This window comes from Microtus pennsylvanicus, chromosome X (genome assembly GCF_037038515.1).
Source record: "Microtus pennsylvanicus isolate mMicPen1 chromosome X, mMicPen1.hap1, whole genome shotgun sequence".
Taxonomy (NCBI): Eukaryota; Metazoa; Chordata; class Mammalia; order Rodentia; family Cricetidae; genus Microtus; species Microtus pennsylvanicus.
In genome coordinates this window covers 37352256-37376623 of record NC_134601.1, presented here as the reverse complement: position 1 = coordinate 37376623, position 24368 = coordinate 37352256, and the positions used below count along the sequence as shown (strand labels likewise).

General features: G+C 45.5%; 1 protein-coding gene and 1 pseudogene across 1 annotated transcript; one reads left to right on the top strand and one right to left on the bottom strand.

The window, feature by feature from the left end:
- The first annotated feature begins 426 nt into the window (after window positions 1-426).
- On the top strand, window positions 427-16033 carry LOC142841314 (X-linked lymphocyte-regulated protein 5C-like). Its single transcript, XM_075958144.1, has 9 exons — window positions 427-529; window positions 634-643; window positions 1039-1108; window positions 1989-2023; window positions 3134-3251; window positions 11706-11802; window positions 13108-13206; window positions 15624-15728; window positions 15822-16033. Exons 1-9 carry the CDS (start codon window positions 434-436, stop codon window positions 15894-15896), a joined length of 705 nt encoding a protein of 234 aa, XP_075814259.1. The 5' UTR covers window positions 427-433; the 3' UTR covers window positions 15897-16033.
- Window positions 16034-18130: 2097 nt separating this feature from the next.
- On the bottom strand, window positions 18131-18307 carry LOC142841873 (small nucleolar RNA SNORA70; annotated as a pseudogene).
- Between the last annotated feature and the right edge of the window lie 6061 nt (window positions 18308-24368).

The window sequence follows — 24368 nt, the reverse complement described above, 5'->3', positions numbered from 1 at the left end:
TGGGTAGGGATTTCAGCTGAGTGTTCAGCAGGACTCAAGCGTGAAGTGCAGGGACTTGGCTCCAGTGACCCCATTGGCCGTCAGTGGGCTGGTGTCTGGGTTAATGGCCACTTGGTTTGGGGGCCAGCCCAAGCAGTCCTATCCTGGGGGCAAGAAGTCAGCAGAAAGGGCCGAGACTGAGGGCTACAGGGCTGTGGAGAGCTCTGCATTCAGACAGAAAATTGGGACAGAATGTGATTGGATGTTGCGGGATATCGGTGTCATCCTCCTACCTCCTCTTGGCTGCAGCACAGAGAGTGCCAGGACTCATGGCCACAGCCTGTGCAGTCCGGGTCCCTGTTTCCATTGCGACCACGACATTCTTCTCGGTGTCTTTACTGTCTGTGTATACCAACATTTCAGGAGTCGTCCCCAGCCCCGCAGAGCCCCAGCCATGTCAAGCAAGGAGCAGAAACATACAGAGAGAAGTGCCAAGCGCCCTAGGGTTGATCAGAATCTCCCACCAGATGACTTGCAGAACCCAGGTCGAGTCACCCCCGGGAACAACTGATATGGGGCATATGGATGGGGGGATCCTAACCGAGGGGGGACATTCTGCTACTCCTTGACGGGTGGAGCACCGGGGTGGCCTAGTACTCACCGGGTCTTTCCACGGAGTTCCAGGTGTGGGTGTGGGGATTCGCATGCTGAGAAGTGATTCTCAAGCACACTCTGGGTTTCTATCCCCAGCCGATGTTCTTCCCCGTGGCTGGGGTGCAAGGAAGTTGGCCTTGGCCAACAGGCCTCTGAAGAACCCGTGGGCCACGGTGGTTTTCCTTGCAAGGCTTGTACAAACACAAGTACCTGCTGTCCCCAGACTCAGGCCTAGTTGAATTTCACCTGGGTGGGACTGGGGTGGGTCATGAGTTTCTGGAAGAGTACTCTAAAACTGCCCTCGGCGATGGACTCTGTGGACCCCAGACTGAAGCTGTTTCCCACGTGGGACTATGAGAACAGCACACTTCATTCACAAAGGTTTTTCCTTTCTTCTCGGTGCAGCAAACAATCCGGAGGCTGATACCAGTGAGATGGGCAGCTGTTCCTCAGGATCAAACGTGCAGGAGGCCAGGTGATGTCTTAAAGCAACTTTGGCCTGACCCAGGAGGTAGTTTCAGTGTGGTTTTGTGCAGAAACTTCTGCCCTTTTCTGGGAGACGGCTACAAACGGAGAGTTTAGTGTTTTGTGAAATAAGCCAGCACCAGAGACAACAGTCAGCTGTTTTCTCTCATTTGAGGATCCCAGATTATAAATAGGTTCATAAAATGATATCACCCGAACTCAGAAGGGAGACTGGGGAGAGGCAGGCAATGGCCAATAGAGGGGAAGGTTTGAGGAGTGGAGGCCAACTCTGGAGGTGGAGTGTGGTCACGTGGCATGAAGGTTGAAGAGACACTGCTGGGTAATAGAGGAAGAATAAGTAGCAGGAGTGGATTGAGGAAGGAGCAGAGTGAATAAGGCTGTAGTTCACGAAAGACGGCTGGGCACACCTTTATGAAACCCGTCAGTGCTGTACAGTGAATGGGCTCCGGTCAACATGTAGTATACAAACCCCTACGCTGTCACAACATAACACAAAGCTGCTGCTTGTGGAGAGGAGACTCTTTGTGGAGCCCAGTGCAGTTGGGCTGGGAAGGCCAGGGATGCAGTTTTCATGAGTCATCCAGCAGCCAGCCTGAGGTTGGTTTCCTGGGGATATGGCTGACTTTGAGTCACACACGCTCCAGTAAGTAACCCTTAACCGTGTGCCCATATGTATCTGCAGTGAGCTCTTTGGTTCACTGTGAAAACCTCAATAAAGGAATAAGACCAATGACCCGGGAGAGGCAAATCCGACTTTGTCTCACATGAGCGCTGGTCTCTCCGAAATCGCGTGCCTCGCCTGCCTTTCCTTCAGAGCGAAGTTAGGATGTTTGTCCTCAGTTAAGGATTCTTGTGTGCATTTTCCACAGGGAGCCTGTTCAGAAGAGGATACGGGATTTCAAAGGTGTGTTTGAGCAGGTCTTGCTAGTCCAGGAGCTTTCATTCCGACCCTACAACTCAAGCATGGTGAGAACGTGGTCGCCTGTCAACAGAACAACAGGACTCTGTTAACAGTTCTGTCGCTCAGGAGATGGATTTTTATCATCATTATTATTAAGTTTTGGAAGAGTAAATTGCCATTGTTGTCTAGGGGCTACCTTTAACTTAACTTTTCACTAGCTGCTCTGAACAGGGGGATGTTGCAGCTGTCACTGAGGCAGGGGAGGGGGGGTCCTGCTTCCTGCATTGCACTGGAGATGATGGGAAAGCAGGTTGTTCTCTGCTTTTCATCTTACTGCACGAACTGTATGTGGCATTTCGGCAGCTGTTTTTCACCTTCTGAATTAAGTCACTTTTCTGGCTTTCCAAAGTTGCCCTCCTCCAGGAACCCCTGCCCAAGGAGGGCTTGGAGAGCAGCATTTAGGCCGTACACACCCGTGAGCCTGTCAGGGAATGGTGAAGGCAGCCAGGCCATGGCCCGACAAGAAGAGTGTCATGGCGTGCGAACAAACATCAGCATCACGCATGCCACACTAGCTTGTGGTCTGTCGTCCACGGTAACCAAGTCAGAGTACCACACGCCCCTCAAGCTGAGACAGCTTTTTTTATTACTTGTGTAGGTGACCCTAAAACAGCATTACAAGAGAGACATCGTCAATTCTTTGCCGGTGTATAGAGTCAGCTCATGCATGCAAGGATGTCCGACAGCATTCCTTCTTTGTGGTACAAATGAACTGCTTGGTTTTTGAGGTTTCCAGAAAACGGTTTGTCAGTGGTTGGTCACTCGTCAAAGCACAATGCCCCCATTTCTGTATTGCTAGCACAGAGGAGATAGAGGCGGGAGAATCCAGAACTGGAGGTCGTGCTCGCTTACCTCTCAGGATTGAGACAGGCCTGGGCTACGCAAGAGGCAGTCTAAAATTTAAGAAAAGAAAAATAGAACAAAGAACAAAATGAACACCAGATCTGTGCATACTCCTTCCTGTTACCGTGTAGGTGGTATGTCAGGGATGAAAGAGCGCCTCTTCCTGTGGATATTTGATTTAAAGTGATACCATTTCCTTTTGTCGACTAGGGGACATAACCCGGTCCTTCCTGGCAAAGAGGAAGCAGTTTGAAAAGGATATACATGCCTCTTTCAGAATCCTGAATGCAAACCTCCACAGTATTTTCAAAGCGCAGCAGAAGTCAAGGTAAAGTTGTGACCGACCCTCTGTAAAGGAAACCTGTACAGCTTTCTCTCTTCCTTCCAAAGTCACTCCCGCCTGCCATTGTGACACTGCTGAGTGGAGTCACTAATGGGACCTAGGTAGCACTGCATTTTCTCTGTGAGCTAGTCCTGTCCATAGCTGGAGGACCGCCCCCCTCGTTTATGCCGCTCAGGTGTGTTAGCTGCAGCAGGACTGGTAAGAGAACAGTTCCTCACTTCTCAGATTGTACCGGCACAAAATAAAGGCAATGCAGATATCAAAGAATATTTACCAGTTTATTGTTAAACTTACTGAACCAAAGTTCCAGCGTAGCACAGGTAGCGAGGAACAAAAGGGACGAGCCGCCTCTCCGTGCACCTTTTATTGGCATGGATTCGCCTGAGGCAAACCCCGCCCTCTAAAGGGAGCTGATTTAACCCCTTTATCTCCCCCTTTTGTCTAAATAAGACACAACTAAACCAAATATAACTATAACAATAATAACAAATGATAAATATAACAAACAATATTGAGAGCAAAAGTTTTGCTAAAGAGTAACTACAATTAAATAATCTTCAACTCCATCAAAGATCTGAGAAGGGAGTAAATATTACTTAACAAAAAAGAGATATCCAAAATGTGCAACAAATGACAGAGACAACTGACTGCCTGGGCAATCACCCAAAATCTCGTTTGCAATGTTGAGTCAACCAACTTTGGCTAAGGCCTAACATAACTGACATACCATTCTCAAATGCAAGGAACTTTCTTAGGATTATCCTACCCTGTCTTGGCAAGATAAGACAATCCTGTTTATATCTTAGTCAGTAGTTGAGGTATGGGTTTTTCTTAACCCAAAGGCCAGTTCTGCCAGGAAGACAAGCTCCCAGTGGAGTGTCTTTGGTGCTCAACGTTCTCTCGGGAGTAGAGTGGTGTTGCCAGGAGTAAATTGTGTCTCGATGGCACAGAATTCTAGGTTAGATTAAAGGCCATTTTCTACAGCTCTTCAAAGAAGCTGAAGATTATACTATCTATACTGAAAATAATCTCTATGTATCTAAAAAACCTGATTAACCTAAAAATAATATGACAAACATGTAATTCTCAATACCTATCTAATTTGAAAACTAAGGGAATAAACAATTGTGCAATGTATGAAGACAATGATCTTCACTTGTAAACAATGTCATTACTTATCAAATGTAAACAATGTTATTACATAAATAGTACCAGAGGTAGAAATGTACATTGTGATATGATAGATGTATCCATACAATATAAGCATACTCTTATACCAAAATAGAGGTAGGAACACTCACATTCAATATTCAATATATCAATATACAAAAAACAGTACCAACATAATTTTCTAAAAACAGTAAGTCACAAATACCAATCATCCCATCAACCCAGTTAATCCCCCTCTTTTTTTTTTTATATATATCCCTAATTCCATACAATATCTCCCCGTCCCCTCACCCCTAAACCAACCACTAAAAGATGTCCCTAACCCTGTGGGCAAACTCTGTTGGGAGAGGGGACGTCGTCCTCTTAGATTGCTTCTAGCTGACATGGGGGCGACGTTCTTCTTAGGGGCCCCTGTGAAAGCAAACGATGGTAAAATTCCCAAATTAACCTTTGACTTAAGAAGACTATAACTAGTCTCTGTGTGTTTCGAGAAGGTCCGGCCAGAGCATCGTCAAAAATGTGCATCATATGAAATTGTCTCTTGCAATTGGTACCAAAAAACAGATCCAAAATTAGTGCTTAAAAAAAAAATTCATGACGTCATAAAAACCAGATTGAGTTGATGTTGTGGGGCCCCATCTTCATCCTGGAAACTTCAAAAATTACTGTAGGAAAATATGTTGCTTGTTATGGGAAATTTAAACATTAACAACAAGGACTTATACTGACATATAAAGAAAGACACAGATGTGAGGGAAGGCAAAGAAAGTTTATCAAGTATAAAATTATTCTTATTCTGTCCCATTTCATGGCTCCTGACCTGAGACAGAAACTTTGAAATATCTCTTATCAACAGGCTTGGAATTGAAGAAGGACTGAGCCATAGTCCAACTCCAAAACCAGCTCTACACATTTATAAAGAAGTGTTCAATAAAACATATAAATATAAATAAATATATATAAAACCAATACTTACGATACGTATAGAATTTTATTGTTGATGTTTAATGGGTCGTATCTATTTTCCATCCATCAGTAATTAAATATTCAGGGTCCCTCAAATTCTTTGGAGATGAATATTTTCCTGTGGAGATAAGAAAAGAACCCTGCCCCCATCCTATTAGTAATCCTTACCATCTGTATGTCGGTCATCCTTGTGAATGAATTGTTATTTATCTTTTCCAAGTGACTTCTCTTCCTCAAACCGAACCTTTATTAATTTTGACGGTATCCATAATTTTTCCTCACCTGTGGAGATAAGAGCAAAACCCCTTCCCCAACGCAGCACATCTCCTGGCTTCCATTGTGAGGTCAGTACATCCTTGAAATAAACTGGTTGATTTAGTTCAGCAGACTTTTCCATTATCCAATGTCTTTCTGCAGCCGTCGTTCCCTTCTCGTTAGCGTTGAGAAAATTCAAGGTTAACAAAGCATTATGTAACCTATTTCTAGGGGTGTTTTCCACCCCTTTCTGTTTGTTCAACATATCCTTTATAGTTCGATTTGATCTTTCTATGACTGCTTGACCTGTAGGATTGTATGGTATACCTGTAACATGCTTGATATTGTAATGATCAAAAAACCGTTTCATCTTCCTAGAGACATAAGCAGGACCATTATCTGTCTTTATTTGTGTAGGTATACCCATGATAGCTATGACTTCTAATAAATGAGTGATTACTGAATCAGCTTTTTCTGAACTTAAAGCAGTTGCCCACTGAAAGCCTGAATAAGTGTCGATGGTGTGATGAACATATTTCAATTTGCCAAATTCTGCAAAGTGGAACACATCCATCTGCCAGATTTCATTTCTATGAGTGCCCTTTGGATTAACTCCTGCTGGCAGTGGCGTTTGGTTATAGAAAGAGCAGGTAGGGCATTTCTTCACAATCTCCTTAGCTTGTTGCCATGTAATAGAAAACTCTTTCTTCAAACCTTTGCTATTAACATGATGTTTTTTATGAAATTCAGAGGCTTGAAGCACACTACCAATCAATAATTGATCAATTTCTGCATTACCTTGTGCTAGAGGACCTGGCAGACCCGTATGGGATCGGATGTGTGTTATGTACATAGGGCAAAGCCTGTTCCTGATCAAATCTTGAACCTGGATAAACAATGAGGTTAGTTCTGTATCATCAGGTATAAATTCAGCAGTTTCAATATGTAAAATAACTCTTTCTGCGTATTGTGAATCAGTAACTATATTAATAGGTTCTTTAAAATCTCTTAGTACCATAAGAATGGCATATAATTCTGCCTTCTGGACAGAATCATAAGGACTTTGTTCCACCTTACCCAAGTCTTCTGATTTGTAACCTGCCTTCCCTGATTTATTGGCATCAGTATAGAATGTACGGGCTCCAGTTATTGGAGCATCACGGACTATTCGAGGAAGGATCCAAGAAGTTCTCTTTATGAAGTTGAGCTGCTTGCTTTTTGGATAGTTGTTATTAATGTCTCCCAAAAAATTAGCACAAGCTCTTTGCCATGGTTCATTATCTTCCCATAATTTCTTTAGTTCATCAGCAGTGAAAGGCACTATAATTTCTGCTGGGTCTATGCCTGCTAGTTGACGAAGTCTCAGCTTGCCTTTTATAATTAACTCAGAGACCTTTTCCACATAAGTTTTCAGTTTCTTACTTGGTTTATGTGGTAAAAAGATCCATTCCAAGATAATATCATCTCTCTGCATTAAAATTCCTGTAGGAGAAATTTTCGATGGTAATATGACGAGAATACAATCGAGCTCTGGATTCACTCTGTCCACATGTGCCTGTTGTAATTTCTCCTCAATCATTGTCAGTTCCTTTTCTGCTTCAGCTGTTAATTCTCTGGGACTGTTTAAATCTTTATCACCATCCAAGGTCTTGTTCAAATGAATAATTAGATCAGGTGTTATCCCAATAGTTGGTCGTAAACTGGAAATGTCTCCTAACAGTCTTTGAAAGTCATTAAGAGTCCGTAAGCGATCTCTCCGAATTTGTGCCTTCTGTGTCTTAATTTTTTGCAAACCTATTCTATAACCTAAATAATTAACAGAATCTCCCTTCTGAATCTTTTCAGGAGCAATTTGCAATCCCCATTTAGGTAACAGTATCTGTATTTCTTCAAACAGCCTGTTCAAGGTATCTATGTTTGAATCAGATAACAATATGTCGTCCATGTAATGGTATACAATAGATTTGGGAAATTTCTTGTGTATTATTTGCAATGGTTGGTTCACAAAATATTGGCACAGGGAGGGGCTATTTAACATACACTGGGGGAGGACGGTCCAGTGGTACCTCCTCGAAGGTTGAGAATTGTTATAAGTAGGCACTGTGAAGGCAAATTTTTCTCTATCTTCTTTTTGCAAAGGTATAGTGAAAAAACAATCCTTCAAATCAATAACTATGAGAGGCCATCCTTTTGGTAATAAAGAGGGCAACGGAATTCCAGATTGCAGAGGGCCCATAGGTTGAATAACCTTGTTGATGGCCCTGAGATCTGTCACCATTCTCCATTTACCTGATTTTTTCTTAACCACAAATACAGGAGAATTCCAAGGGCTGGTAGATTCTTCTATATGTCCAGCATCTAGTTGCTCTTGTACCAGCTGTTCTAAAGCCTGTAGCTTTTCCTCAGCTAAAGGCCATTGCTTTGTCCATATTGGTTTCTCAGTCAACCATTTTAGAGGCAAGGCTGTTGGTATTTCTGAAGGGACATCAATTGCTTGTTCCTGCACAGCCCTAATGGCCGGTTTTGTCCTTTTGTAATAACTTTTAATATTCCTTTCAGAAATATGGGCTCTAGAAGTAGCAGGAATGTTAATTTGAGTATTCCATTGTTGTAATAGGTCACGACCCCATAAATTCATTGCAATATTGGCTACATAAGGCCTTAATTTTCCTATTTGTCCCTCAGGCCCTATACATTCAACCCATCTCGTGCTCTGCCTTACTCGAGATAGGGTTCCAATTCCCAGGAGCTGAACATTTACATTCTGAAGAGGCCAATATGGATGCCAAGATTCTGGGGTAATGATACTTACATCAGCACCTGTGTCCAGTAGGCCAGTAATAAAAATGCCATTTACACACACTCTCAGCTTAGGTCTTTGATCATTTATAGAAGTTTGCCAAAACACACGTAACTCATCTTTCTGATTACTATTGCTTGTAACAGTAGGCATGTGGCTTTCTAATTGTCCTGACGAGGCATGTTCTCTGCAGAAACTGGGAATGTCTGAACCATGTTTGCCATGGGGGCCTGAGAGGCCCCCCCTCTCACGTTTCCCGTCTGTATCAGGTTGCCTTGTCTATCTCTTGTAGACCTGCATTCATTCGTCCAATGTCTGCCCTTCCCACATCTTCTACATAAACCTGAAGGCTGATTCCTTCTATTCCTGTTATTTCTAGAAGACGCATTATTATTATTTCTGAAAACCCGTTGTTTACAATTCCTTTTCATATGACCCATTTTGCCACAATTAAAACATTTGGTATTCTGGTGTCTCCTTTTACCATTGGAAATTGCTTCTTCTACCCATGCTTCAGTGCCATAGTCAAATGTGTCAACATCTAGTGTATGCAAGACCCATTCTTCCAAGGACGCTGATCTGAACATTAAAGGCCTCAAGATCCTTTTGCATTCCACATTAGCATTTTCGTAAGCCAAAGACTCAATTATTATACGTCTTGCTTCTGGGTCAGGTATCCCCATTTGTACAGCCTTTGTTAATCTTTGTAAAAAGTCACTGAAGGGTTCTCTCTGACCCTGTTTAACTGTGACAAATGATTCCATTCTCTGTCCTGGGTCTTGTACTCTGTCCCAAGCCCTTAAGGCTGCTGTAGTACACATAGAAAGTATGTTTTCATCCAAATTAGCTTGTTCCTGAGGGTCTGAAAAGAGCCCTTCACCTAGAATTTTATCTAGGGAAACGTCAATTCCCTTCGCCTTTTCCTGCTGTTCTAAAAGTCTAGCCTCTTGCCTGAATAAGCATTTCCATTTTAAGTGCGGTCCACTCTCAAGGACCGCGGAGCTCAGCTGGAGCCAGTCCAAGGGGGTTGCTTTGCTTGTTGTGGCCCAAGATTTTAGCATCTCTTTAACAAAAGGGGAGTGCATCCCAAAAGACATGATGGCCTGTTTAATTTCTTTGAGATCATTCATACGGACAGGCTCCCATGTATCTTCCTTGATGACCCTAGGGTTTCTGGAACCAACCACCTTTTCTGTTGTTATTACAGGAAAGGCATGTAGAGCTGTAGGTAGAGCTTTGTGAAAATTGTCCCGGAGGGATTTATCCACAGATGTAGTTAAAATTTGCCTTTCTACCCTTTGCTCTTCTTCTTCAGAATTTAGAAATTCCTCAATCTTTTCAATTCTATTCACCATTGCTTTTTGTAATGTCTGAATCTCCTGCCCAGAATTATGTTCTAAAGCCTTCATTGAGGATTCTAGAGTATGAAATTTGTCCAGTAGAGATAACTTGTCATCTTTGGACATAATTTTTATGGCATAAACCGTGCCTTCTTGTATTGACAATCTTTCCGCCAATCTGTCATACGCTTTAGACAAAATTCGATTGTCACATTCAGCAGTTTTGATTTTCTCAGTTAACGTTTCAGTTCCTACAGAAAGGGACTGCTGAAACTTACGATCTAATTCAGCTGTTCCTTCTTCCATAGTAATGAATTTCTCCTTAACATCAGAAAGGGACTGCTGAAACTTACGATCCAATTCAGCTGTTCCTTCTTCCATAGTAATGAATTTCTCCTTAACATCAACCTGTACTTTTTTTAGATTTTGCTCAGTTAACCGAGTCATGTTAAACAAAGATTTGTTTTCTTCCTGGAGAACTTCAAACTGATTCTTGAGAAGATTGTTGTCATTCTCAATAGTTTTTAAACGTTCAACCTCTGCCTTAAGAGATTTGATCATTTTCCTATTATCAAACCAAATAGTGCTAAGGAAAATTAAGAATCCCAGGAATATCCATATATGTGGTGTGGTAGACACCTCTTGTAAGATCTCCCAAATGGTGCATTCAAAAGAACTATTGAAATAGGCTGAGGTCACGTTGTCAGACATTATTTAGAAAAGAAAAAGTTCTCTTACCTGTAATAACTGGTTCCTGCCAGTGGTGGCGAAAGAGCCCAGTTGAATCCACGTGTCCTAAATCTGAAATAAAAGGACTCAAAAACAAAATTGAAACAGACACCAAGCTGATAAGTATTTTTTGCCGGGGCTCTCAGGCCGCTGTCACGTGACCTGAGCGCTGGCGGCGGTGGGGGTGGGAGGGGGAGCAGACACAGGCAGCGCGCGCGCCGGCGGGCGGTTGCGCACGGGAAATCTGGCCGGGGCGGCTCGGAACAGAGTCTTAGGCGCTGTTAAAAAGGCTCTGTCGAATCAAACTAACTGCTTGATACTCTAACAAGCAGCAGGGAAAGTCGAGCCGCTCAGAATCTCAGCCGTTTCAGCGTGCGCCCAGAGAGACCGCTGCAGCGGCTTGGGGTGCAAGAGACTCCAATTCGGGGCCGGTTCTCGGCAAAGCCCCACGGGGGAGGCGCCAGATGTACCGGCACAAAATAAAGGCAATGCAGATATCAAAGAATATTTACCAGTTTATTGTTAAACTTACTGAACCAAAGTTCCAGCGTAGCACAGGTAGCAAGGAACAAAAGGGACGAGCCGCCTCTCCGCGCACCTTTTATTGGCATGGATTCGCCTGAGGCAAACCCCGCCCTCTAAAGGGAGCTGATTTAACCCCTTTATCAGATGACAATACAGATAATGTCCTGTGAGGAAGGCCAGGCCTCTGTGGTCCTCAAAACTGTACCTTTTAGGATGTGCCATCGGCACTCTCTTTGGTAAATCGTCGTCCCCGCGTGGGGAAATGGTTCTGTGCACTCTTTGTGTATGTGACTTCGAGAAGATGAAGGGTATGTTGCCTTCAGTACACGGAATTGGGCTCTCAGGATCTCTAGGTTACTCCATAAGGGGAAGGGAAGATGAATCTAATTTTAAGCCGGAAATGCAATCTTGGGAAACGTATGCGTTAATCGGCGTGCGAGAGGGAAGACGCACAAAGTGATGACACCGGTGGTAGCAAATTAAGACAAGTTCTTCTGGGACGAGAGTGGTATTTCCGCCTCTCAGGAGACAATTTAATTCATGTCCCCTTTCTCTTTTGCGCCTGGCTCTTGTCTCAAAATGTGAAGTGTGTGCGTCCTTGCCGTAGCCTCACACAGCCTGACAGTGCTCAGTAATTGTGACTGTGTTTCACAGGCAAGAGCTTCACGCCATGCACTCCCAGATGTTTGAGTCGCTGCATCAGGGGTGGCTGGACGATGTGGAGAGTTCAAGGAAACAAGATCACCTCGCTGTGAGTGTCGCTCTTAGCTTGGAATAGAGCCACCTTGTCTGTTTCCGAAGTGGCAGGGCTTTGATGCTTCGATGCTGCATATCGCCATGGAAAGGGACCCGACAGGACAGGACGGGACATGAGCATCGGGAGACAGGGAGGGTGGTGCTTGTGCCCCCGAGTGACTGGCCGTCCTCTCCAGCTTGCTTCTCTTTCTGTGGAGGGGTGGTGTGGTCATGGCTTAGGAGCCAGCATAGGAGGGAGGCTGAGTAGGCACTGCTTGGAGAGCACAGGAGAAGGGATGGGCTTGGGTGCTCAGAGGGAAAGCTATACCATCCGTGCAGTGCAGATGCCAAAGGTGCAGGACAGGGTGAGGGTGCGGTCCCAGGTAGACTTCTGACACAGTGACGAGGGAGGCAGAGTGAGAGCAGTCCCTGTGGCTGTGGCAGAGCAGATGGAGGCTTAGCGTTCAGAGGTAGCTAAGTGTTCATGGACACAGAGTAGTGCTGTCTTTGAGGAGTCTTTCATCCTGATGGAGGACAGGCCGGTACTCCCAAAGATGCTGACTTCCAAAAGTAGGGAAGCAGAGCCTGGAATCTGAGGGAGATGGAGACAGATTCCAGTCTGGCGGTGAGGAGCATGTTCTCCGGACCCCACTCATTGCCATGCAGCCATAGTCCTGCTGCTTGCTCCTCATGAAAACTCAGAAAATAAGTCACCTCCCTGCTTCAGTTTCCTAGGAGGGTGAAAGCAGAGCCGTGAAGAATCCCCGTCTTTCTAGACTTTGTGTGTGGAGTGCTTGCAGTTTTTGACATGTTGCTGTGGAATGTTTGACCACAGGAGCTGCAGTATGTTTGCTATTCGTCTTCCCTGCCCTTCTTATTAGGTCGATAATACAGTTGATGGGATGATGTCACACTCCGGGGAATGACTGATTGATGAAGAACTTTTGGGGGGGGGTGGGAGAAGGGATTCCTTGGAAGCTAGTCCGTGCCCTCGGTGTCTTAAAAATACTTTATGAATAAACAAAGGAACTTTTGTGCTTAATTTTGGCGAGTGAGGTGGGAATCCACAGATGAGGTGGGGCTTATGTTAATTTCAAACTGAATAATGATTTTATAGTATTTTTGCATCAGCTAGACGGACTATCTCCCTCTGTGACAGGTCAGGTCTTGTTATGTTGCTTTTGGCACTGAAGGGCATGTCTTCAAACGCGTTCTTGAAATGTCAGCACACAAAACATCACGGGAAGCGATTTCTGTGACTGGCAGCAGGGTTGGATGTTCAGTTGTACTGACATTTTGTCATTATTCTCCTACGTTTCAGCTTATAACTTGGAAGCAGATGAAGATTTTACAGAAAGCTATAGGGGATCACGAAACCACGATTGGAAACGCTAAAGATTTACGCGACACATTTTTGAAGGTCTGGTAGATTGCACTTGTCAACAGAACACACCCCTATGCCATGTCACGTGTCTATAAAAGGAGAAGACAGATTGGCCCTTTTTCAGCTTGTGGGAGAAGTAATTAGTTTTGCAGAGCATGATCACACTCTCTTGGGAAATTTTTCCCCACACCTAGGAGCGATGCTAAGGTTTGTTTGACCTGGAAAGCCGATGACAGTGTCGGGGGCAGCTTTCTAGCACAGCAGCTGGTGATGAGAGCTCTGCTTAGAGAGGATCACAGTGCATCGCAGTGATGAGTTATGGACCTCCGGTGACATTGCGATGGAGATTGGCACGTCTGGGGATCCTTCTGGTTTTCTCTGACTGTTTGGATTGGACAGATCAGTGAAATACACAGTGGGAAAGGGTAGCTTTTATTTTCTTTCATACATTTATAGTCTTCCGACATTAGCATTGTTCTCCAGTGTTGGTGGTCATGCGTTTCAGCATCTCCCCAAGAGATGAGGGAAATGAAAAAACTGGTAGAGAGTTAATCCTCTTTGAACGGCGAGCTGGCAGTTCTACCCTTGCTGAAGCTCCAGGTCCTAAGTGACCTCTGTATATCCAGGGATTGAAGCAGCCCTTCAATGGGAATTCTTTTTGATACTCTCATTAAAATGCTCTGTGAAAGATCTCTCCTCAGACCCGACTCAGATGCCCTATCTAAAGTGCTCCATGTGTCATAGTAAATTGAATGTTTTCAGGATGCTGGTGAGAAGCTAGGTCTGTCTTCTCTGAGCAAGTGTGAGTACCCCTGTTGGTACCCTAGTGAATATTCCTAGCACCCCCGTGTACTCCAGGAATGTGCTTATAAGCCCAGATGGTGAGGGTAGAGACAAAAGGATCCCCGGGGCTTGTGGGACCACCAGAACAGTCAAACTGTAAAGCCTCGTGTTTCCTGAGAGACCTTGCCTCAAAACTTGATGTGGTGAGGGGTTCTGGAAGGCGCAGGTATTTCTGAGTGCACACGTATGCTTGCAGACATGTACACGTGAAGGAAATCACTTTGAATTTTTAATGACCTCTGGTCGCCATACTCAAACACACGTGCATGCACACTCTCCTGCACCCCCATGCACGCAGAAATATAAGTTAGTATTCAAGACCTTGAGAGCCACCTACATACATCTAGGCCTTTAGGAACAGCTTAAGAAAGGGAACATGCAGCTCTAATGCAGCTGAGTACTGCCTGGGAGCCTGTTGGAAGAGCCACCCAGAAAGGCTCACTTCTAACTGTGGGTGCTCAGTGTGAGCAGCAGCAGTAGCTCAGAGGGAGCCTTGTGACTGGGTTTCTCTGGCTTCCCAGGTGGTCCCTTCTGCCCTGTGCTCTTTCTTCTGCCTCTCTCGCTCTCCCTCTGCTTCTCCACCCAGGCTTCCCTCCTTTCCTAGTCCTCAGTTCTGCCTCTGAGAGACTGTTGTCCTGAAACACGGCCTTTCCCTCTCCCAGATTTCCCGGTGGCCTTCTTGCTTTGTTCTCTCTGTTTCCTGTGTCCTCCGCACAACACCCTCTACCACACACACACACACACACACACACACACACACACACACCACACACACCTTCTTGAAAGCTTCACTGGCTGCTTGCTTCTGTCTCTCCGTCTTCCCTCCCAGAGTACCAGCTTCTCCTGAAGTGACTCCCATTCCATGCCCATGCTTTGCTTCTGTTTTGTGCCCAGAAAGCACCATGTGCACTGTCTTCCCTAATGTTTCTACTGCTTGCAGTCACCATCTGTGTCCTCTTCAGCCGCCAGCCCAGCAAGCTCCCCTTCCATACCTGTGTTCAGCTAGTGTGCAGGTCATCTGTTCCTAAGCTGCTCTGGACCCTGGGAATAGGGCAGGGACTGGACCAGCATTTTGCCCTTTTCTGGACAGAGGGCGACACACTTCTTTCTCCTCTGTGTCCACCCCTGCAGTGTCCTTTGAGAGAACAGAGGGATTTGAGTCCTCGCTTGAGCTTTCCTTAGACCGAAGGGTCGTGGGATTGCACACTGTGTGTTCTTCGGTGAAAATCACATTCTATGGGCATGGCAAATGGCTCCTTCCTCTGGGCAGCCTTGGGGGTGTCCAGTGTGGGAATCCTTGGGGAGTCTTCAATGTGGGCCCATGCCTGGCCTCCCAGGTCTGCCCCACGTGAGGCCTTTAACATATCTCCACCCATTTTCCAGATAAGTCCCTTTGCTGTTCTTGTCCCACAATGATACCACCTTAAAATGGGGGACAGGAAGGTTTCCTGAAGTGGAGTAACTCTTTAGATGTGCTGAAGTAGCCACTGTTCTTACTCTGAATTCCTAACAAGCATCCTTTGGATATGCAAAGTCGGTTCTTTTAAAATTACATGAGGTGAGGTGTCAAGCCAGACTGGAGTGGAGATTTGTTCGTTTGTTTGTTTCAGAAAGCCAAGGACTTGCATGAACATGGCAAAACTCTCATTGGTGGCGAAGAAAGTGAAGTGAAGAAACAAATCTCCAAGGCGCAGGACAGAGTTATCATGGAAAGAGTAAGTCGTGGGTCTGTAATGCTGTGTGCCTCGGGATGGCTTCCTAAGGGCAGAGATGGAACAATGATCCCCTAACTCTCCGTTTTCCCACAGCAAGAGCAGGATGTGTCGGTAGTTGAAACGTACCTTCAGTCCCTGGTCCTTGACAGCTGTGAAGAAACCTTCTGAAGCTCACCTGGAGGAGGTACAGGGAGCAATAGCCGTGCCCAGAGGGTGTTAGTAGTAGTCAGTGCAGCTCCTTTCTCTTTACTTTGTCGGTTAGAAATAAGACTGAGACTCTGTTGACCATGAAGTGAACCCCGACAGTTCTGTGAGTAGCAACATTTAAGTGTGGACCCTCCTGACCCTGACATTCTCCCCAGCAGGGCCAGTTACATTCAGGAAGCAAATGTCATTTGATTCTACGACAGGCTGCTTTGGTTCTCTGTCACCTGCCCAAAGTGAATGTTACCTTGCTTATTTCAGGAAGAAATAAATAACGGTGGGATCTGCCTTTCCGGGCTTGCTTTCATTCATTCATGAGGTCACAGAGCCAACTGCATTGCAAATGGGCCTTTACAGGAAAACCAGCCCCCCCTGCTCACTCAGACGTACAGTAGAGCACAACTCCTAGTTTCGTGCTCAGATGCGCTAGACTGTTAACACGGTTCCCGAGGCAGAGCCAGATCTTCATGTGTTGGCTTAGAGCTTGCACTGGGGCTCTGGCTTTTCCCAAAGAAATCCAGACTCATTTCTGGCATTATTCAACACTGGCTGGAAGATCCCTGCCCTTCCCTTTGGTCAAAAATATTTTATCTGTGAGTGTGTGCATAGGCACTTACAGTTTCAGTATTTTAGGTGGGTGTTTCCATGAGCATTTTCTAGTGTTCTCTTTAGAGTTTAATTTTACTCACGTAGTTCTGCGTGTGCGTGCGTGTGTGTTTGTCTGACTCTTGTGTCATTCTTTTACTCTTGTCCTATGCTGTATCTTTTGAAGGAGAATCTGTGTTCAGTACATTTGACATTTATCTTCCTGGGTGTGTCCTTGTTGAGTCTTTGCGAGCATATTCCCAGTGTGTGTCGGTACCAGGAAGGTCAGACTTTAGGCTCAGTTCCCCTAGGGCTTGAGTTACAGGGGGTTGTGAGCTACCCAAAGTCAGCGGTGGTTAGCTGAATCCCAGTCTTCTGGAACCACAGATGGAGCTCTCAACCATGGAGCCATCTCTCAAGCCCTGTTCAGCACACTAGAAATTGCTTGACCTTTTACCCGGAGTTTGTGAGCTAAGCCTATTCTTTGTGTAGATTACAGCAATGAATCTATAATGGAGAACAAAAGCCTTCTGGGAGGGGAGAGAGGAAGGATGATCACATTCTCCTGTCCTTCCCGTCCTGTGGCTCTGCCTACCACTCTTTGTCCCAAATTTTCATGGTGAATTCTTTTCTAGTCTTCCTTTGAAGGCCAACCTGATGGATTTTTTTTTACAAAAATGTCACGTGTGTGTGTGTCTGTGTGTGCGCATGCGTGCATGCACAGGTACACAGGACAGAGGATAGACCTTGGGAGTTAGTCCTGAAGGTGTCGGACCTGGAGATTGGACCTGGTGGAACGTGCCTGTTCAGCCATCTTACTAGCCCATTGACTTTACTACCACATACATTCCTCCCTCCCTCCTCCCTCCCTCCCTCCCTCCCTCCCTCCCTCCATCCCTCCTCCCTCCCTACATCCCTCCTCCCTCCATCCCTCTTCCCTCCCTACATCCCTCTTCCCTCCCTTCATCCCTCTTCCCTCCCTCCATCCCTCCTCTCCCTCCCTAGTATTCCCTTCCTCCTCTTGTGTTTCACCCTCACCCCTGCCATGTATGTGACTGTGTAGGGCAAAGGTTGACACTGCGTATCATCTGTAACCCCTCTTTTCCCAGACAGGATGTGATATTTATTACTGAACATGATTTAGTAGGGTAGAAGGTAGCACCACAGCAGAAGCTCCGAGGAGTGCGGGGCCCGCCAATGCCCCTGGGACCAGGATTGGTGATGCAGCTGACCCCTCGGCCATCAGGAACGAGTCACTTCTCAGCGACTGTGTCCTTCAGATCAATCTACATTCAGTTTAGTGAAGCCTCACCTCTTTGAGAGAGACAGACAAAGAAGAACTCAGTGAGGAGGACCAGGGCAAGAAAGTGGGAGGAAGGGGCTTAATAACACCACTTGCCTCTGGCAGCATGGAGAGCTTGAACTTGGCTTTACGTAGGGCCTCCATCCGATGTTCCTTATTCTGAGGCATGATTCAGGTGGACGTGATGGCCTGGACAGTGAGACCCCTGGCCGTGGTGACCTGAGGCTTCCTTCCCTAGGGCACAGCGAATAACTGTCTGGGGTCTAGATTGGAGGTGACATTGAGGTCAGAGCTCGAAGAGCCTTCAGAAGATTGTCTCCAAGGTCCCTTCGGGGAGCCCATACAGGCAACAGGGTGAGGTCACTCTGAACGAGTGTGCTGTTGGCAACCATTGCACACCAGGCCCCAGTGAGAAGCTGCTGGCAACCATTGCACAGCGGGCCCCCGCTGAGAAAGTGGACCTCCCGTGCAGCTTAGTTGTCTGCAGATTTACCTTATCTTTTAAGACACAGTCTCTCAGTGAACATGAAACTCACTGATTTTGTCAGGCGGAGTGGCCAGAGAGCTTTGCGGATGGATCCAGCACTCTGTCCTCCACGCCAGACATGCTGGCTCTAGGGTTTAAGAGTATTGCGGTGCCTGGATTTTCCATGGGTGCTGGTGATCTGAACTCAGGTTCTCAGGTTTGCATGGGAAAACCTAACCCACTGAGCCATGATCCTTGTCCATCTTTAATTTTATGGTCAGTAACATTAGTGTTAGAAAGGAATGACATCTGCGGTGCCATTTCGTCCCACGTACACATGTGCATGGATGGTGTGCAGCCTCGCCATACTGCTACCTTCTCCCTGCTCTCAGATGCTACATCTCACAAACCTCTTCACAGCCTGGCCTATCCTACTTTTTGCTCCCTGGGTTTCATTTTGTTTGTTTGTTTGGTTGGTTTCATTATGAGATAAAAAGGAACATGTGACACTTGGCGTGGCTCTCTTGCTGTTATGTGATGTCCAGTTGCATCCATTTGCCTGTGGATAACAGGCTTTCCTTTGCTTGTCGGTCATGCGAATGTGCCATGTCATGTATGTGTTAAATACTGTATGCTGTATGTGACACAGCATTTTCTTCATGCCGTATTGTGTTGATGGCCACCCAGGATACTTCCTTGAGCTTATCAATGTCTCCTCTAACTATAAGGCAGCGTGTCTTTGTTGGTCTATGATGTCAGCGTGGCTGGACTGACAGACGCCTAGGGTAAGATTAGGGAAGCTCACTTCTGGTGTGTCTGTTCTAGAACCATTGTCAGAGAGGACGGATTTCCAGGAGAGTAACAGGAAGGTCTCTCCCTGGGTGTGGATTTTCCATGCAGTAGTCTGGGAGCCCAGGCAGAATTAAAGAAGAGAAAGCCTGTCAGGGCAGCCTAGCTCCATCCTTCCTGAGCTAGAGCATGTAGTACCGTCACCATCACTCATGGCCACAAGACTCCAGAGCCTCCAGCCATCTAATGGAGATGCACAGCAGCTACAGTCCAGGGAGCTTCCAGGCCTGGATTGCAGCTACATCATTTGTTCTCCTTGAGCCGAGGCTTCCAGCTTGTCAGTTTAGCTGATACTGAATTATCCCACTGTCTGGCATGCAGAAAGCCATTTGTGGACAATCCGGCACCCAATTGGGTAAGGCATTCAAAGAATTCCAGCCACCCCGTGAATGTGTGTGTGTGTCTGTGTGTGTGTACATTTCTCTATTGGTTCTATTCACCTAGACAACCCTGACTTATACTGGATTCTCTCTTATGTGTGTGTTAGGATGAGGGGTTTAAGTTTAATTGGCCATGTTCATTAGGTGAAGCAAAGGGGGCTTCTGATTGCTGGACTTTGGTAGTCAACCTCAGGAAGAGGAAGTGACCACGTGAGTGAATGGACCTTGGTGGCTAGCTTTAGGAATGTCATCTAACAGTCTTCAGCAAGGCAGAGGGAATGGGAGAGAAGGGCAAAGCCTGCCAGAGCCATGCACACCAATTTCAAGCTAGCCAGAGTCCCTTCAGCCATTCACGCTGGTGCCAGGACTAGAGAGAGCAAACTCGACATGGCACCTTTTGAGAGTCCTTAAACCCGTGGATTGCAACCTGAGGGCTGCAGACCCTCTGGAGTGGGGTGTCAAATGATCCTCTCACAGGGGTCGCCCGAGGCCATCGGAAAATGCAGATATTTCCATTTCTGTTCATAACAGTAGCAAAATTAGAGTTATGCAGTAGCAATGAAAACGACGTTTTGGTTGGGGTCACCACAACACTAGGGACTGTATTAAAGGGTTGCAGCATTAGGAAGGTTGAAAACCACTGCTTTACATTCTCAAAGCCCACCTCCAGTGACACACCTCTGCCCACAAGGCCACCTTTCCTGAGCCTCCCCAAAAGCAACACCAACTCGGGAACAAGAATTGAAATATCTGAGACTATGGAGGTGCATCCCCTTCTGACTACCATAGCCCTAATGCGGCTGAAGGCATTGCAGCCATGAATCAGCCTCACGATAAGGGCCCTTATCGGGGGACACGCCCTGGAAAGCCTCCTCGAATCTAATACATGGGCCCTGTTGGTCCCTGCTTCATGCATGCGTCTATGTGCTGGACAGCCTCCCTTGTGAGCACACATTCTCCTGGTCTGCCTCATGCAGGCATGCCTCTGAGGCATCTCTCGGGCATGGCTCACGCATGAGCCTGCTGTGCTCACCTTTATGCCTGCTAAGCCCGCCACTGTAGTAGTAGGAGAGGTGGGCTGAGTCCCCGCACCCAGCCGCCTGAACGGCTAGCTTTACCAGAAATAATTACACGGAAACTGTATTCTTTTCAACACTGCCTGACCCATTAGTTTCAGTTTCTTATTGGCTAGCTTTTACATATTGATCTAACCCATTTCTATTAATCTGTGTAGCCCACGAGCTGGCTTACCAGGAATGATCTTAACCTGCGTCTGTCTGGAGTGGGAGAACCATGGCGACTCCTTGACTCAGCTTCTTTCTCCCAGCATTCCATTCTGTTTACTCCGCCTACCTAAGGGTTGGCCTATCAAATGGGTCTAGGCAGTTTCTTTATTAATAAGAAATCACTCCCACATCATTTCCCCTTTTTCTGTTTAAACAAAAAAGAAAGGCTTTAACTTTAACATAATAAAATTACATATAGCAAAACAGTTATTAAGCAAGAATCACAGTTACAATATTTATATCTATTTTATCTTTTATCATAACAATGGAAAACTATAACTACCTATCCATTCTTCAACTCCATCAAAGACTCCAGAAGGATATAATATTACCTAAGTAAACAAGAAAATGACAGAGACATCTCGCTGCCTGTACAGTCACCCAAAGTTCCTCTGTACCATTGGGGCATCCATCTTCAGCCTTCAGGCCCATAGTATCCAGCAGACATTTCCATGAAGCAGGCAATTTCAAAGACAGTTCAGTCACTATCTGCTGTGTCCTGCAGAATGTCTCGCAGACTCTTTCATGAGTCATGAACCCCAAAAGACCGTCTCACCTTTAGGCAAGTTCAGCAGTCCTCTCTCTGCGGGTTCTCTGTGTCCATTTTATGCAACAGTCCAGGCAAGAGCAGTTTCTTGCCCAAATGGCTATCAAACTCCATAAGGATCCTCTTCGATGCCCATCTTCCTCTCAAAGTAGATTGGTGCCGCCAGGAGCAGACATGTCTCATTGTCATGAAAAGTCCTAAGTTATTAAAATATTTTAAATGCCATATTCTGTAGCCTTTGAGAGATATGAAGAATGCCTATCTGAAATATATCTCTATATATCTAGAAAATCTAAGTAACATGACTACAAACTTGACTATTATTTATGATTATCCATCAACAACCTATATTTCCTAATTATACATTACATTTTAAAAATGAACTACACAATCACACCTTATTCAAGATCAAAAATACATTTACATATAACAAAATTGACCTTAAAATCCATACCAAAGCAAATTATTCATACCTATATCATACCCCCTTTTAAATGTAAAAGAACATTTATAAACAATTTTTGGGAATATGGGCGCAGTTTTTTCTCTCCAAACTGCTTCCTGCTGAATGGGGGCGTCGTTAATTAGGTCTTTCATGGTATAACCTGTGTGCTATACAGTTGGCAGTTGAGCGAAGCAATTTTTTGAAGATGTTCACAACAACCTTTCAGGAGGGCGTGGTCTATCATACCAAATTGTAATAGAAGAAATCCACAGGGTCTGGTCCTCTGTGAAAACAAAAGAAGACCCTCTCCAAAGCATCATATTCTTAGACCCAAATTTTGAAATCGTAATACCCTTATATCCATTCTGGTTTAGCTTGGCAGCCCATGTAATGAAATGTCTCTCTGTACTTAGCTCCTTTAGAGTCAAAAATTTTAAAGAAAGCACAATGTACATAATCCAGACTCTCTGTGAATTTTCCATTTTTACGTGGATTATTTTTCTTTATTTCTTTTAATCTCTTAACTATCTGTACTCTGTCTCTTTAAAGACTTTACCTTTTTTTTTAAACCATTAACTTTATTGTCTATATTCTTTTTCTTCTCTCTCTCAAGCCTACGTACATTCATCCAACAGTATGGTCTTTTATGTCTGAATCTGTTTTATTGTGAATCTGTAACATTTTTTTACTATCCAGGAGCATTTCTTAAAATGTTAAGCAGTTCTTAAAAACTTAAGTTGCACCATGTACAGGTAATACGGTAACAAGGTACAGCCTGTTTCCTGCCCAGTCTAAACCTTAACTGCGCTGTTTTTATGGTAATTACGGTAGTTCCTACCTGAGACCAGCACAGTTCAGTATGGCGGAGCTGAGCAGCTCCTGCCTCAGAGCCATTTGGTGCCCCTGAGCCACACACAGTTCCAGGCACACAGCAGTCCACATTGCCATCAACCAAGCCGTAGAGCTTTACTTCAAATGCTCCATTCAAAAGCTCTGTCTCCCACAGGGGCCAGACAGAGATCGCAATGGCGGCACAGCCCAGAAAGCCGGCATTTTAAAACAGCCAGTTTTTTCCTGCTGCTGAGTCAGGACAATTTCTTTGTGGCGCGCAACCCACAAACAGCAAAAAGCTGTCTTAAATTCTCTCTCTCTCTCTCTCTCTCTCTCTCTCTCTCTCTCTCTCTCTCTCTCTCTCTTTTTAAGCCCTCTCAGGTTTTACGTGGAGTTCATTAGCACGTTGGGTGCCACTCTGTAGTAGTAGGAGAGGCGGGCTGAGTCCCCGCACCCAGCCGCCTGAACGGCTAGCTTTACCAGAAATAATTACACGGAAACTGTATTCTTTTCAACACTGCCTGACCCATTAGTTTCAGTTTCTTATTGGCTAGCTTTTACATATTGATCTAACCCATTTCTATTAATCTGTGTAGCCCACGAGCTGGCTTACCAGGAATGATCTTAACCTGCGTCTGTCTGGAGTGGGAGAACCATGGCGACTCCTTGACTCAGCTTCTTTCTCCCAGCATTCCATTCTGTTTACTCCGCCTACCTAAGGGTTGGCCTATCAAATGGGTCTAGGCAGTTTCTTTATTAATAAGAAATCACTCCCACATCACGCCACTCACGTGGGCATGTGCTAGGCCCCACCTGCTGAAACACCCTCTCCCAGCCAATCATAGAGATGCAATCTTGGGGAGGAGAGGGACTGGTTCCATATGTCCTCTTTCTGAGGAGAAAGGCACTGGGGTGATAATGGCTAGGTGGGTGATCAGATATTGGGGGATGCTGTGCTGAGGTTTTGCGGGTAATGAGAGAAATGAAAAACAGGTCAGACTGATCTAATTGCTTTCCACCACTCTGTTTAGGCTAGGCTAAAACATTTCATATGTGACAAGGGCCATCTAGTAGGAGACAGTAGCATATTGGAGAGCATTGCCTCAAGGATAGCCTAGAACTGGCCAATTAAAAATATGTCCAAAGTATGCTTCATCTACATACCCCAAGAACAGATAGGAACCGGCCAACCGAGGACATACGTATGTCCATACTTCATTTGTGTAATAATACGCTTATTGAATATAGCACCCTTTTGTCTCGATCCTTAGACTGGGTTAGGGATCCAGGAGGGACCCCTGAGAGATTCTACCTGAGGTCTGACTGTTCGCTTTCAGAAGCTTCTGGATGGAATTGGGGAGGGAGAGGATAGGGAGCCACCTGTGGAATTTATACCTTTGACTTGGAGTGTCTTTGGGCATCTCCCACCTTGGAGGAAGGATAGTCTTCCCCTGGAATTCCAGGAAGCCTTGAGAGTCTGGTCGTCTTAATTTGTCTTGTGATTATTCTCATTCGCTTCCTTTGTGGGATATTTCCCTATCTTCCCAGACCTGGGACTAACATAACCAACAACATGGGAACAGATTGCTCTGCTCCTTTGGATTTAACCCTTGCACACTGACAGGACGTGCAGGACACCGCGAACAACAATAGCTAGCATGACTGTGAAGTAGCGTAAGTGGGTAACATTTTGCTCTGTTGAATGGCCTACTTTCATTGTTGTCTGGCCGGCAGAGGGGTAGAG

Bases quoted from the DNA above. Each gene is read 5' to 3' on its own strand.
- LOC142841314 (XM_075958144.1), top strand. From the start codon at position 434: ATGTCAAGCAAGGAGCAGAAACATACAGAGAGAAGTGCCAAGCGCCCT. The intron at 3,252-11,705 runs GTAAAGTTGTGA...TGTGTTTCACAG, and splicing joins AAAGCGCAGCAGAAGTCAAG to GCAAGAGCTTCACGCCATGC. The intron at 11,803-13,107 runs GTGAGTGTCGCT...CCTACGTTTCAG, and splicing joins GGAAACAAGATCACCTCGCT to CTTATAACTTGGAAGCAGAT.